The sequence below is a fragment of the Rhinoraja longicauda genome, chromosome 7, assembly GCF_053455715.1.
Source record: "Rhinoraja longicauda isolate Sanriku21f chromosome 7, sRhiLon1.1, whole genome shotgun sequence".
In the NCBI taxonomy this organism is placed as follows: Eukaryota; Metazoa; Chordata; class Chondrichthyes; order Rajiformes; family Arhynchobatidae; genus Rhinoraja; species Rhinoraja longicauda.
Window position 1 is genome coordinate 41,763,630 of NC_135959.1, and position 14,891 is coordinate 41,778,520.

At 40.4% G+C, this 14,891-nt stretch overlaps 1 protein-coding gene across 3 annotated transcripts in view; it reads right to left on the reverse strand.

The window, feature by feature from the left end:
- LOC144595191 (protein furry homolog) overlaps positions 1-8,001 on the reverse strand; it is a 144,967-nt gene extending 136,966 nt beyond the window's left edge. Inside the window, exon 1 of one of the 3 annotated variants that reach the window (XM_078402361.1) lies at positions 7,266-7,997. In XM_078402361.1, coding sequence (XP_078258487.1) covers positions 7,266-7,335 — 70 coding nt within the window. In that variant the 5' untranslated portion in view covers positions 7,336-7,997. Of the gene's footprint in view, positions 1-7,265 lie in introns of all 3 variants that reach the window. The other 2 variants (XM_078402360.1, XM_078402362.1) reach the window with 2 other exon arrangements.
- Between the last annotated feature and the right edge of the window lie 6,890 nt (positions 8,002-14,891).

Here is a 14,891-nt window from a genome sequence, read left to right on the forward strand (position 1 = left end):
CAGATGCAAAGTTGGACATGTATTTAATTTTACATGCCTCTCTTTCAAATACACCCTCCCTTGTGTAATAAGTAAGGTTGTTCAATAATAAAGCATGTGTCTCTCTCTTGAAAACGTTTCTGCTCTTTTCATTGGTAGTGACTTTATTCCTGCACAGCTGAGGTAGTAAAGCTCACTTGACAGTCCATGTGATATTCTATTCTTAGAGTGCTAGTCTGAGCAAGGGTTTGCAGAGCAATGCGTTGTGCAGGTCTTATAGAACTCTGATGATTTTGTTTCAATCAGCTTTACAGAAAACACATTGAATCTGCATCCCCAAACTGCGTTCTGCCACAGCAAAACTATGCTTCAGTCTGGCAAAACCTCCAAACAGGAACTGTGGTTCAGCACTTGGCCTCGTTTCAACATACCTTGAAACGTGTGCCCTATGGCGGAAAGATAATGAATCACCTCATATTACTAGAAAATATTTAAATCTAATCCAAAAATGAAGGCTATAAAACCACTTTTAACACCAATTAAATTGAATACGGTATACCTAAAGCTCCGTTCTTATCTGACATGCTCAAACATCAAGCCATTTGATATTGTTAGTCAGTGGATCCTTATTTAGAACAGCAGACTAAATAACACCAAAGGAAAATAAATTCATTTCATACAAACTTGCTAGTTCAGAATTCAATCACCCCATTGTAAATTATGTACTGGACTCTTTTTAGTGCAAGCTAATTTGGTGCAAAGTTAAAATAAAGTGAATGGTAAGTTTGTAGTTTTACTTCAAACAGTGATCCCGCAATGTATTATAACTTTGCTTCAATTTCTGCTCTGAAACTTCATATTAGCCATTGTACAAATACATTTTAATTCTTACGCAAATTATAATTGCACTTTAACTACGAATTATTATAGTTCCTAGGTTTAATAATCTAGGTATTAAAAACTAGAAAAATAAGAGTAAAGAAACATTCAAATAACTTGTAAGTAACAAATCACCCCAATTTTTCCCCCAGACAGGATGTGAAAAAGCAATTCCAGCATTAAAAGTTTATGAAACTGAGCGTTGACATAGTTAAAAACTAAACATATTTTTACTGCAGCATTCCTATAATTTAATTTAATTTTCCAATTCAAAAAAGATTACTTTTTTAATACATTTATTCACAGTACTTGACTGTCTAGCTGTTCTCTATAGTCGCATTCAATTCTGCTGCTTTAATAGTTCTGCACGTAATGCTAGATAAACTTGGTATCACCTTTTACACTCGCCTACAGTTGACAAGGCCTGTTTCACACAAATAGCAAAAATGCCTATAGCACAGAGTACCTACCAAGCCCTTTTATCAAGTTGATCACAGTGGACTTCCTCCAACAGGCTGTTGTAATCTCCATGAGCTCCAGTTTATCTGAGCAATTCAATTGCTAAAATTCTGAACTAAAAAGCTGTGTATAAATATTTGTTCTACCATTTTGTCACTCATTTCCTGTGGTAAGTGACGTAGATTATGAAACTATCCAGTTTTCTTGGCAAATATTTCTTTTACAATCAGTTCTGAAGGGGTGTTTTGTTGCAGTGCAGCCTATGCCCTTCTGCCCAGGAGTTGAGCTTTCCACAACTGAAGGTCAGAGAAAGGATCATTTTTAGCTCAGGCACACATTGATAGACTATAACATGTATAGTGGCAGCTATATTTATCCAGTACATACTAAGCTGTGGATTACTGAAATGTCGACAAGTGAGTGGCTCAATTATATTTATCATACATGACGGGTTTTACATATTTAATACACTATTTCTAAGAAATGCCACTAAACACTGCCAATGTCTACAGAGTTAAAAGTAGGCAGTTCAAGCAAATGCCTGAATTTATTTGCAATAATTATAGATTCCACAACAGAAAACCTCTGCTGACAGAATGCTGAGTGCAGCATAAAACCCAAAATTATTTCATAAAGTTTCAGTCTCTGCATTAAAAACCTGGATGTTGTTTCTTGGCCTCGCTAATCACCATACAAGCTGCAAACAAAAAACTGTTTGAAACTTTACCAAAATGGTCTATTTAACTGAAATGCTAAAAAGTTTATAACTCAGTACTCTGCCAACTATATTGTATTATACATTATTATTTGGTAACTTCTATAATCTTTAAATTATCTTGCTGGGGAAACTCCCTGGGGAGGGGTGGTTTGGGTGAAAAGGGATGAGCGAACCATAGAGTTGCAGAGAGAACGTCTCTGCAGAAAACAGAAAGGGGTGGAGATGGGAAGATGTGACTAGTGATCAAATTTAAACAAATAGTTTGGGAAAAGGAATGCAGCCAGGCAACAGTTTATAAAACAGTATCAGAGAAAACACAATTGGAGGTGTTTCCATGAGAAAGCAACATTGGAAGTGGGGAAGAAAAGAAAACTGAACAGGTTATCAATTCTCATTATATACAGTGGATGGCCCACAATTATGATGCTGAAGTCAGGAAGCAGACTTTGTCTGAAGCTGAGGAACCGGTTCCTCGGCCAAAAGCACAACTGTTCAGTCCTGTCCATATAGTGTATTAATGTCCAAATTAATGTATTTGGAGTCCAAAGTTAAGAGAAGATCTTGTGCTCACTGGAAACTCACCAAACAGCAAAGTCATACTGTGTGCTGGAGGAATCTATCAACTTTCAGCATACCAAAATGGCATAGGATGTGATGTGTCAAGTTTTACTTAAATAATGAAAGAGAACAAATAAAGAGAACTGCATATTAAGAAGGTTTTTTACAACCAACCAACTGATTTAGGTTTTACACTTGCAATTATATTGTTGAACAAACAATAAATTCTAGAATTACACTGCCTGATGGCTCTCATAATTTGGCATGTCATATTTTACTGAGATTCATAGTCATACAAGACATTGGTCCATGCCGGCCAACATGCCCCATCCATGCATTTACCATTTGCCCATACCTGACCATATTCCTATAAACCGTTGTTATTTATTCTATTATTTTGGACTCTTAAAATTGATCTTTAACTAAACTTCAAATAAACCTAATATAATTGAGTACATAAGTGGTGAAACAAGTATTATTATAGCATGGCATCAACGTAATTCTAAATACATTTCAAAATTAAAGTGAATTGCTTAGAAACTTAGTTAATAAATAAAGAAAAAAAAATTGGTTAAAATGTAACTGGTTAAAATATTGAACATAGGATCATGAATTATGATTGCTCAAAAGAATAGAACCATTGGATATTAAATAGAAATATTAAAACACAGTGATCATCAATAATAAAAGTAACAAGCTTTATGGGGGGATAAGCTTGATGAACATGATAGACAATAGACAATAGGTGCAGGAGGAGGCCATTCGGCCCTTCGAGCCAGCACCGCCATTCAATGTGATCATGGCTGATCATTCTCAATCAGTACCCCGTTCCTGCCTTCTCCCCATACCCCCTGACTCCGCTATCCTTAAGAGCTCTATCCAGCTCTCTCTTGAATGCATCTCTGGGTTTCCACACCTACGGTCAACCCGCGGTGTCCTACGCAATCTCTCGGTTGCCAAACATTTTAACTCCCCTTCCCATATTAACCTTCTGTCCTGGGCCTCTTCCACGGTCAGTGGTGCCACGTGCAATTTGGAGGAATAGCACCTCATATTTTGCTTGGCCAGCTTACAACCCAGTGGTGTGAACATTAATATCTCTAATTTCAAATAACTCCTGCATTCCCTCTCCTCCCATCTCTCCCACCCTAGTCGTCCTACCAATTCCACTGTTTGCATCCTTGTATCCCTCTTATTATCACTCTCATGGGCGGCACGGTGGCACAGCGGTAGAGTTGCTGTCTTACAGCGCTTGTAGCACCAGAGACCCGCGTTCGATCTCAACTACAAGTGCTGTCTGTACAAGGTTTGTACGTTCTCCCTGTGACCACATAGGTTTTCTCCGAGATATTCGGTTTCCGCCCACACTCCAAAGACGTCCAGGTTTGTAGGTTAATTGGCTTGGGTTTGTATACTTGGTATAAGTGTAAATTATCCCTAGTGTGTGTAGGCTTGTGTTAATGTGTGGGGATCACTGGTCGGTGCAGACTCAGTGGGCCGAAGGGCCTGTTTCCGCGTTATATCTCTAAAATTAAACTAAATCACATCTTCCCCAACTAATAATGGGCCATTATGGACTCCACCCTTCTGGACGTCATCTGTTGCCAGTTCTGATTTGTTCTGGCTTTGTCTCGCCTTCAGTTTATTTCAACATCCTCACCCCCACCTCTACTTTCAGTCCAAAGATTTGTTCTGACCTGAAATGTCACCTATACTTCTTATATCCAGGCAAGACTTTGATTAAGGCACATTTTGTTTTATATTGCATTCTTCGTCCAAGTTAAAATATTATCAATTTTGTTTTTTGCACGAAATTAATTTCTTCATTTTATCCTCAGCTGTAATTGATGTAGGTGCAGCCAGATGCCAAGAGATGAATTTCTATTTCTTGTTTCCCATTGGGAGATACCGGCCTCTGCACAGTACTTTCTCACAGAAACATTGATGAAATCTGGAAAGTAACACAGTAGGCCATTGAAAGTGGGCACAACCATCCCACGCTCTACAAATTGCATCACTGGATCACATATCCACATTTGCACACTTCAACTGGTGAATGTCAAATATATGCATTGAGATCACACAGCACACTGGAATTTTTATTTAAAGTTATAGTTCACATCATCTGGCAAACTTGTTGAAAATCTTTCAAATGGAAATAACTGCTGAAAATGTGAGCTACATGAGCTAATTAGTCAAAACAGTAGGTGGTAAGTTTTTTCCTAAATAGCCTACCAACAAAATGAATTCAATCGTATGCACTTTGTAGAGTTATACAGCATGGAAGCAGACCATTCGGCCCAACATATCCATGCCGACCAAGGTGCCCCATCCGAGCTAGTTCCATTTGCCCATGCCTGACTCATATCTCAAAACCTTTCCTATCCATATATCTGTCCAAATATATTTTAAATGTTATCATTGTACCTGCCTCAGCTACTTCACCTGGCAGCTCACTCCATATACTCACTACCCGCAAGAGTAAAAAAGCTGCCCCTTAGGTTCCTATGAAATCTTTCCCCTCTCACCTTAAACCTATGCCCTTTAGTTCTTGATTCCCCGACTCTGGGTAAAATACTCTGTGCATTTACCCTATCTATTCACCTCATAATTTTATACAGAGCTTTAAGATCACCCCTCAACCTCCTGTGCACCAAGAAATAATGCCCTGGCCTGCCCAACCTTTCCCTATAGCTCAGGCTCTTTTGTCCTGGCAATATCCTTGTAAATCGTCTCTGCTCTCTTTGCAGCTTAATGCCATCCTTCCTATAGCAGAATGACCAAAACTGAGAACAATACTCAAAGTGTAGCCTCACCAACATCTTGTACAACTCCAATTTAATGTTCCATTTTCTATACTCCTAATCCTGACTGATGAAGGCCAGTGTGGCCTTCCAGAGTGGCCTACCATGTAGAATCTTATCAAAAGCCTTGATGAAGTCCATTAGACAACATTTATGGCCTTGTTCTCATCAATTTTCTTAGTTATTTCTTTATTAAAAACTTGATCACATTTGTGAGAAACCATCTCGCACTCACTATGCTGACTATTCCTAATCTACTAAGACTATCCCTGTCTTTCCAAATGCATGTATATCTTATCCCTCAGAATCCTCTCCAGTACTTTCCTATCACAGATCTAGGCTTACAAATGCCATGTTTGCTTTCGCAGCCCATTTTAAATAGAGGTATAACATTCGCCATCATCCAATCTTTCAGCACCTCATCCTTGTCTAGCAATGATTCATATATTTAAGCCAGGGCCCCTGCAATTTCTTCTCTTGTTTCTCACATTGTCCTTGGAATTTTCTCATCCAGTCTGGGAGATTTCTCTACCTGTTCTCCTTAGATCTTGGAGGAAAAAAATATCTATTTTCATCTTTTCTTTCTTAATTTTTTTAATATATCCTTCAGAAATTCAGTGAATATCTCTCAAATAGAAATGATAAATTACACCTAATAATTTAAAGTTATCCTCTTCAAAATATCCAAATAAAATAACACTTACATTTGCTTTTGCTCAAAGAAAATCAAAGACCTTGAATAAAACGAACCAGATCATACTAGGTTGAAGTTTTCAATAAGAACTGAAATTGTTTCGATTGTTTTTGATCAATGGTACAATATTAACAACTGGTTGCAAGTTAAGATATTGAAAATTAAAGATGGCCAACAACACGTACGGTTCTGTGACGACGTTAGAATGGAGCAATTTAAAAGTATCTAATATAATTACGTGTACTCAAAAGCAGGGTATATTAACGTAAATATCTTTGTGTTCTGTTTGCTTATAGTATCAGTTTAATCGTACCACAGTATCTCTTAATTGCACAACACGTTTAAAAACATTTTGAAGGACACAAACATGAAAGAGGCCTCATAGAATGTAAACAATTCCAATCCCAGGGTCCAGAGGTGGAATATACTGATCCTGTAACGCAAACCAAGGCTTGCCTTGAAATTTATTATCAATTGTGTATCATACATAGTATGTATAACAAGGCTGGGATTACCAAAATATATCTCCCCTATCTGAAACCGCCACCTTTATTGTTTTTCTGAACAATGAACTGCTAAAATAAAATCTGATAAACGTATTATTCGTTATTTTTTATAAATAATTTCTAAACTTAAGATAAATGTGCACGGTATACTTTAGTGTTCCTATTAGTATAGCTATGAAATAAGGAATTCTTTCCAAAAATAAAAGATTTTAAAAAACGAAAACAGGCACCTGAAGACGAATGTGATGTTATCGTCAATGGGGATGTTAAAAGACAACATCGATGCATTTAACTGTTACCTCCCAGAACAACGCAGTTCTAAAAGGCAATTATTAAAAAAACTAACATGGAACCATACCACCCACCTCCTTGTTTTTTTGAACACGTTTTGTTTATGAAAACTAAACATAAGCAGGAAATGCTTATTCTCGATTGAATTACATCTGTGGGCCTGAAGGAAACTTGATTAGGGGATTCAATCAGGACAATTTTTGTTTAATTCTATTACAGTCTCTGCACGTAATGTGTAATATTTAAATGTGCGACAATTCGACTTCAAGGGGTAGCTGAAAAAACCCACATTTGGTATCGACAAAATATACATGTATGAACATTATCCATTAGAAAATATACTGTACTCAAACAAACTATGGTCGATGTTTACTTACTATTACTCCAGGATTTCAACAATGACTTGATGCTGATCTCAAAGAAGCCTGAATCTTGCTGGCTGGCCATATCGGCAGTATACAAAGAAGCCACTGTGATACTAAACAGCAATGGCAGGTAGTATTTTGCACAATCAGTAATGCAAACACCAAGTCAGAAGACAAGAGATCTCTCTTATTCTTGTTTTCGGCAATCCTTTTTTTAAAAGAGGATAAAATGTCTTTAATTGACCTCTCGGTGCCTCGTGTACCTTCTATCTTCTCGGTATTCTGTCTGCCAATGGTTGGCATTTATCGGATGACTCAAATGATGTGAAGGTCTCCTGTCTTTCAACATGCATTCTTTGTATATTTGCTCAAAGAAATTGCTAGTCAAATGCTACTGGAATGGGTCCTTCAATAATGTTTGAGGTGTCCTGTTCATTGCTTTTTTGTCTGTCAGACTTGTATCTCTGCAAAGGGAATAGCGCTGTCCTGATCCATTGAATGTGTTTGCCTCCTCACGCAAATACAGCACCGGCCGGGAGCCACGATAAGAGAGCAATTTCAGCTTTTTGTTTTGAGTCAATGCGATTTAACCGGTTTTCTCTCCTCAAATGAAAATGAAAATGAAAATTCGACAGATGCAATGGGTGTAATCTTTCCCCCAAACAGCATGCAATGAAATGTATGCAGTCGCATCATGATGCAGTAAAATAGAACTGCGCACATATATCTGGTTGCAGTGACGTTTAAAAACCCATTGGTCAACCGAATCCCAGGGGAGACAGAATGCGAATCAGCACCTGCACCGCGTTGAGCCTGAGTCGTTGCTATCCTGCCTCTACTTTAACCATGGCTTATTTAAACAAATATTGCCGGACCATTTCGGTTGTCGGATGCAACAGCAACCAAAAATATTAATTATGGATAAATAAGATACCTTTGTTCCTCGTTGTCATATGACTTGAAATGCTTTAAAGGAAATAATGATATCTTGTCTCGCATTAATAAATAATCTTCGTGGCCACGCAGGCAATTTAATTATAGCGCTTATTATAATCACAAAAAGCCTACTGCGACAGCATCACTGTAGCCTGTTTGTGATGCTGCACCTTTCAGGGTGTACCATACAGGTTATTCCACTTTCTCCTTTGGGTGACGCCACCACTATTTTAATCGGCAAAATGTTGCTACCAGAATATCGAAATGAAACGTGTTGTTCATGTGTGATGAGTAAGAAACTTCACAGGAGGATCAGATGTGTAGATAAATGCAAATATGGAAAAGTTGTTGTCCAATTTGTGGCGTTCTGCAGATAAAGGCACAAACATTACATTTTATAATAACAAGGAAGTGCAGATGGTGGTTTATGTCAAAGGGACACACCAAGTGCTGGAGTAACTCAGCCGGTCAGGCATCATCTCTGGAGAAAATGGATAGGTGATGTTTCGGGTTGAGACCCAAGTCTGAAGAAAGGCCCAGACCTGGAACATCACCTGTCCATGTTCTATTGAGATGCTGCCTGACCTGCTGAGTTACTCGAGTACTTGCTGAGTATTTCTGTTTTGTTGCAGATTTCCAACATCTGCAGAATTTTGCCTTTCTGATGACTTGAACAACACAATTGAGATCCATGTATTCATGTGTATTGAAGGCATAGGAAGCAACAAAACACCAAGTGCTGGAGGAACTCAGGCGGTCACTATCGATGGAAGGAATGAACAGTTGAACAGGACCCTTCTTCAGATTCCACACAATGAGTCTGAGAATGGGTCCTGACCCGAAACATCGCCTATCCATATTCTCCAGAGATGCTTCCTGACCTGCTGAGCTACTCCAGCACTTTGTGTCTGAACATTGAATGTGTTCTCTGTCTCTCATTGATATACATTGGAATGTACATTGTACCATTTGGAAAAATTCAATTCCTGAAAACCTCTGTCTCAAGTCAGGATCAGGATTGTGTTGCCGTGATTAGAAGAGCAAAGAGAAATATGCCTGCGTTGGTATTAACTACACTTATTATTAATTGGGACGGCACAGTGGCGCAGAGGAAGAGTTGCTGCCTCACAGCACCAGATACCCGGGATCGATCCTGACTGCGGGTGTTGTCTGTATGGAGTTTGTATGTTCTCCCTGTGACCACGTGGGTTTTCTCTGGGTGCTTTGGTTTCCTCCCACACTCCAAAGACCTACAGGTTTATAGATTAATTGGCTTCGGTAAGTTGTAAAATTGTCCCTGGTGCATAGGAAAGTGTTAGTGTATGGTGGGCGCTGGTTGGCACGAGCTTGGTGGGCCGAAGGGCCTGTTTCCGTGCTATATCTCTATGGTCTGTGGTCTATTGGTAGACCTAGTTGGGGAGAGCAGAGGAAACAGCAGAGTTGCTACAAACATGATCGTCTCAAACTTTGTTGGCATGGGCGAGTTAGGCCAAAGGGCCCGTTTCCATGCTGTAAGACTCTTTAAGTCGAGACAAACATAAGTGTCTTAGAGTTATAGAGCACGGAAACAGGTCTATGCCGACCAAGATAGTTCCATCCAAGCTAGTCCCATTTGCCCACACCTGGCCCGTATTCACAATAGAGTCACGCCGCACAGAAACAGGCCATATGGCTTCAAGCCAACCAAGATGTCCCATCCAAACTAGTCCCATTTGCCCACGCCTGGCACATGTCCCTTCTAAACCTTTCTTATCTATGTACCTGTCCAAATGTCTTTTAAAAGCACTTTTACCTGCTTCAACACAATGATGGCATGGCCACACTGTGCAGAGTGGCAGGGCTATAGTTTGTTTGTTGGTACTTTTTAAAAAGTTATTGGAGTGTGCATATTTTATGGCTAAGCTGGTTAGGTGGTCTCAAAGTTAAAAGAATAATTTAAACCTTCTTATCAGTTTATAACATGTTTAATGAGTTGTAGCTGAGCAAGTTATGTATCTGAACTGAAGTATGTGAGAATTTGTGAAGTGTGAGGCAGCCCAGAACAAGCACATAAGCAATGGCATTTGACAGCCCTAGGCCTTTACTCGCTGGAGTTTAGAAGGGTGAGGGGCAACCTCATTGAAACTTACCAAATAGTAAGAGGTCTGGATAGAGTGGATGTAGAGAGGATGTTTCCACTAGTGGGAGAGTCTAGGACCAGAGGGCAGAGCCTCAGAAAAAAAAGGGCATACCTTTAGAAAGTAGATGAGAAGGAATTTCTTAAGCCAGAAGGTGGTGAATCTGTGGAATTCATTGCCACAGACAACTGTGGAGGCCAAGTCATTGGGCTTGTATACACTGGAATTTAGAAGGATGAGGGGGGATCTTATTGAAACATATAAGATAATTAGGGGATTGGACACATTAGAGGCAGGAAACATGTTCCCAATGTTGGGGGAGTCACAAGGGGCCACAGTTTAAGAATAAGGGGTAGGCCATTTAGAACGGAGATGAGGAAGAACTTTTTCAGTCAGAGAGTGGTGAAGGTGTGGAATTCTCTGCCTCAGAAGGCAGTGGAGGCCAGTTCGTTGGATGCTTTCAAGAGAGAGCTGGATAGAGCTCTTAAGGATAGCGGAGTGAGGGGGTATGGGGAGAAGGCAGGAACGGGGTACTGATTGAGAGTGATCAGCCATGATCGCATTGAATGGCGGTGCTGGCTCGAAGGGCTGAATGGCCTACTCCTGCACCTATTGTCTATTGTCTATTGTCTATTGGGTATTTTTAAAGCGGAGATTGACATGTTCATGATTTGTAAGGGTGTCAAAGATTATAATAGACAATAGACAATAGGTGCAGGAGCAGGGCCGTCTTTGCAGCATTATGGGCCCCGGGCAAAGCAGTGTACTGGGGCCCCTACGACAACTACTCACAGGAATAAAAATGTAAATGGTCGATAGAATGGGGCCCCTATGCTCGTGAGGCCCCGGGCAAGTGCCCATCAGGCCCATGCGTTAAGACGGCCCTGTGCAGGAGTAGGCCATGGGCCCTTGCAGCCAGCACCGCCATTCAATGTGATCATGGCTGATCATCCACAATCAGTACCCCGTTCCTGCCCTCTCCCCATACCCCCTGACTCCGCTATCATTAAGGGTATCTAATTAGGGGCGGGAGAATGGGGTTGGGAGGGAAAGATAAATTAGCCATGATTGAATGTGGAGTAGACCTGATGGGCCGAATAGCTCAATTCTGCTCCTATGACTTATGAACTTAATATTACTTCTCTATGGCTCAGTCAGAAAGGACAGGTTACTCCAGAATCCTATCTAAGCTCAGAGGAGCACAACCAGGGTTCAAATAGTGTGATCAGAAGAGTAGATTGCAAAGCTAAGTGAGATAGGGAATGAAGGTTGGAAGGATTTAACCCTTTGAAATTGCTATGTGATAATTATAGGAGATTGGTAAATATGGGAGCAAATTGCACCATTTATAAGCACGGCAGAGGGAAAAGTTGCCCCCCTGGTCTCTTTTGAAAAATCTTTCCCCTTCCACCTTAAACCTGTGCTCTCCAGTTTTGGACTTCCCTACCCTGGAAAAAAATACCATGGCCAGTCACCTTATCCATGCCCCTCATGATTTTATATCTGTAAGGTCACCCCTCAGCCTCCTATGCTCCCGGGAATCAAAAATTGTTATAGATTGTCCAGCATCTCCTTATAACTCAAAGCTTCCAGTCCTACTAACATCCTTGTAAATCTTTGTTTTGCCATTTTCAGCTTAATGATATCGTTCCCATAACCTGCCCACCAGAACTGTATATAGTACTCCAAATATGGCCTTAGCAACAGCTGTAAAAATGACTTCCCAACTCCTGTAGGCAACATCAGCTTGATGACGGCAAGTGTGCCAAATGCCTTCTTCATCACTTGATGTACCTGTGTAGCCACTTTCAAGGACCAATGAACATGCATCCATAGATCTATCTGTTCTCCAACACTCCTCAGCATCCAACCATTTATTCTGTCTTGATTTGTCTTACCAAAATGCAATTCCTCACATTTATCGGATTTAAGCTCCATCTGCCATTCTTCGGCCCATCCATCTTAAACAATATTTTTCACAGTGTGCTATACCACCAATTTTAGTGTCATCTGCAAACTTATTAACCATGCCATTTACATTTTCATTCAAAGCGTTAATTTAAATGATGAATAACAGTGGACACAGCACTGATCCCTTGTGGTGCACCACTTGTTACAAGCTTTCAGTTTGCAAAATCCCCTACCAATATCCTCTGCCTCCTACCATCAAGACCTGAGCCTCAATATCTCTTGTCATCCAGGGTCCCTACTCATGCAGCCTTGCTTTTCACTCCAATAAAACATATTGCTCCTGAACTCTTGTCATCTTAATTTTAAAAGCATCCCACTGGCCAGACTTCCCTTTACTTGCAAACGGGCTGCCCAATTATCTTTGAAAGTTCCTACTAATATCATAAAAATTGGCCTTGCCCCAATTTAGGACTTTAACTTGTGGACCAATCCTAAGTTTTTCCATAGGGCTTTAAAAACTGAGAGAATAATGGTCACTGGTTCCAAAGTGTTCTCCCACTTGGTGAAGAAAAACTAGCATAAAACCAAGCATGAGAAGGAAAAATGAAAGATCTGAGCAAAACATTCAAGGAAAGGTTAGTGTGTGTGGATAAATAATCTATCTTGATGTAAACACAGGTGTTTGAGGGATGGATTAGAGGTGCAATTTAACTTGAAAGATGAAGCATGATGGCTGTTACTGTGACATGGCTACCAAGACTGGCAGCACTAGGAACTAAGTATATCAACTTACATAGAGCAGAAAGGAAGGAATACCGACAGATGGAGAGAAGTCTCTTCAAGTAATTATTTCAATGGTGTCTTTATGGGTAGAATTAAGAAATAGAAATGGATTAAGATTGTTAATGGAGCCAAATGTAGACTCCCTCGAGGCAGCTTTGAGCTGGCAGAATGTATAAATGCAGTGATCAGATAAGCATGCAACAGTGATAGAGTTTTAATATTTAAACATTCATGTTGCCATTGAATCATAGTGGAAGAATCAGGAAATAGATCCATTGGCTCAACTCGTCCATGCCATACGAGATTCCCCATCTAAGCTAGTCCCATTTGCCTGCATTTGGTCCATATGCCTCGAAACCTTTCCTGTCCACGTACCAGTCCAAATGTCTTTTAAATGTTGTTATAGTACTTGCCCAAACTACCTCCTCTGACAGCTCATTCTCATACACCCACCACCAATGAAACAGTTGTCCCTCAGGCTCCTATTAAATTTTGGATTAAGAACTAGCATGTACCAGTAAGGAGCAGGGACAAAGATGGCAAGATAATGGAACCTGGATGGTGAAAGAGGTTGTAAATTTGGTCTTAAAGTTAAAGGTAGCTTATGTAAGGTATAGGGAAATAAAAATCAAGAAAAAAGGAACTGCAGATGCTGGATTACAACAACAAAAAGACAATGTGTTGGAGTAATCAGCAGTTCTGGACTGCCTATATACTGTTTCTGGAAACCTTTGGATACACCTAACAAATTCTGCCCTATCTATTGAAGTTACTCGCCCACGACGACAACCATATTGCTTTTACATTTTTCCGTATTTTGCCTGCATATAATAATAATAATAATAATGCATTACATTTATATAGCGCTTTTCATACACTCAAAGACGCTTTACAGGGATTTAAAGAACATAGGGAAGTGAATAAATAGATAAATAAGTAAACGAACAGAGAAAGGAGACAGAGGTGAGGTGACCTTCAGTGGTTGAAGGCAGTACTGAACAGGTGAGACTTCAGTGATGTTTTGAATGTGGTGAGTGAGGAGGAGTCTCTGACGATTTGGGGTAGTGAGTTCCATAGGGTGGGAGCAGCGATGGAGAAGGCCCTGTCCCCCCAGGATCTGAGTTTGGTCCGGATGGGGGGGGATAGGAGATTGGCAGCAGCAGAGCGGAGGGTGCAGGTGGGAGTGTGCCTGTGGAGGAGGTCAGTCAGGTAGGATGGGGCCAGGTTATGGAGGGCTTTGTAGGTCATGAGGAGGATTTTGTACTGGATTCTCTGGGGGATGGGGAGCCAGTGGAGTTTGTAAAGGACGGGGGTGATATGGTCACGGATCGGGGTGTGGGTGAGTAGACGGGCAGCGGAGTTTTGAATGTATTGAAGTTTACTGATGATTTTTGAGGGTGCTGTTGCAGTAGTCCAGACGGGAGGTGATGAAGGCGTGGATGAGGGTTTCTATCTCTTCTATCTCTATCTCCTCTATCTCCCTCTGGTTATTGAGAGGAATATAGTAACTGCACCTTTTGTATTTTTTAGCTCTACCCCTATTGCTTCAATGGATGAACCCTTCAGTAAGAATGGTGCAAAGCCACTTTCTCTAATTAGTAATGGAACTCCACCTCTTTTACCTCCCTCTGGGACTGTTTCTTCCAGCTGTTATCAGGCAACTGAACTACCCTCTCACCAACCAGAGCGTGGTCCTGACCTCCCGTTTACCTCTTTGGAGACATTTGAACTATCTTTAATCAGACTTTATTGGACTCCTTTTTTGCACTATACATTATATCCATTATCCTGAAGATAGACACATAAAGCTGGAGTAACTCAGCGGGACAGGCTACATCTCTGGAGAGAAGAAATGGGTGATGTTTCGGGTCGAGACCCTTCTTCAGACTAG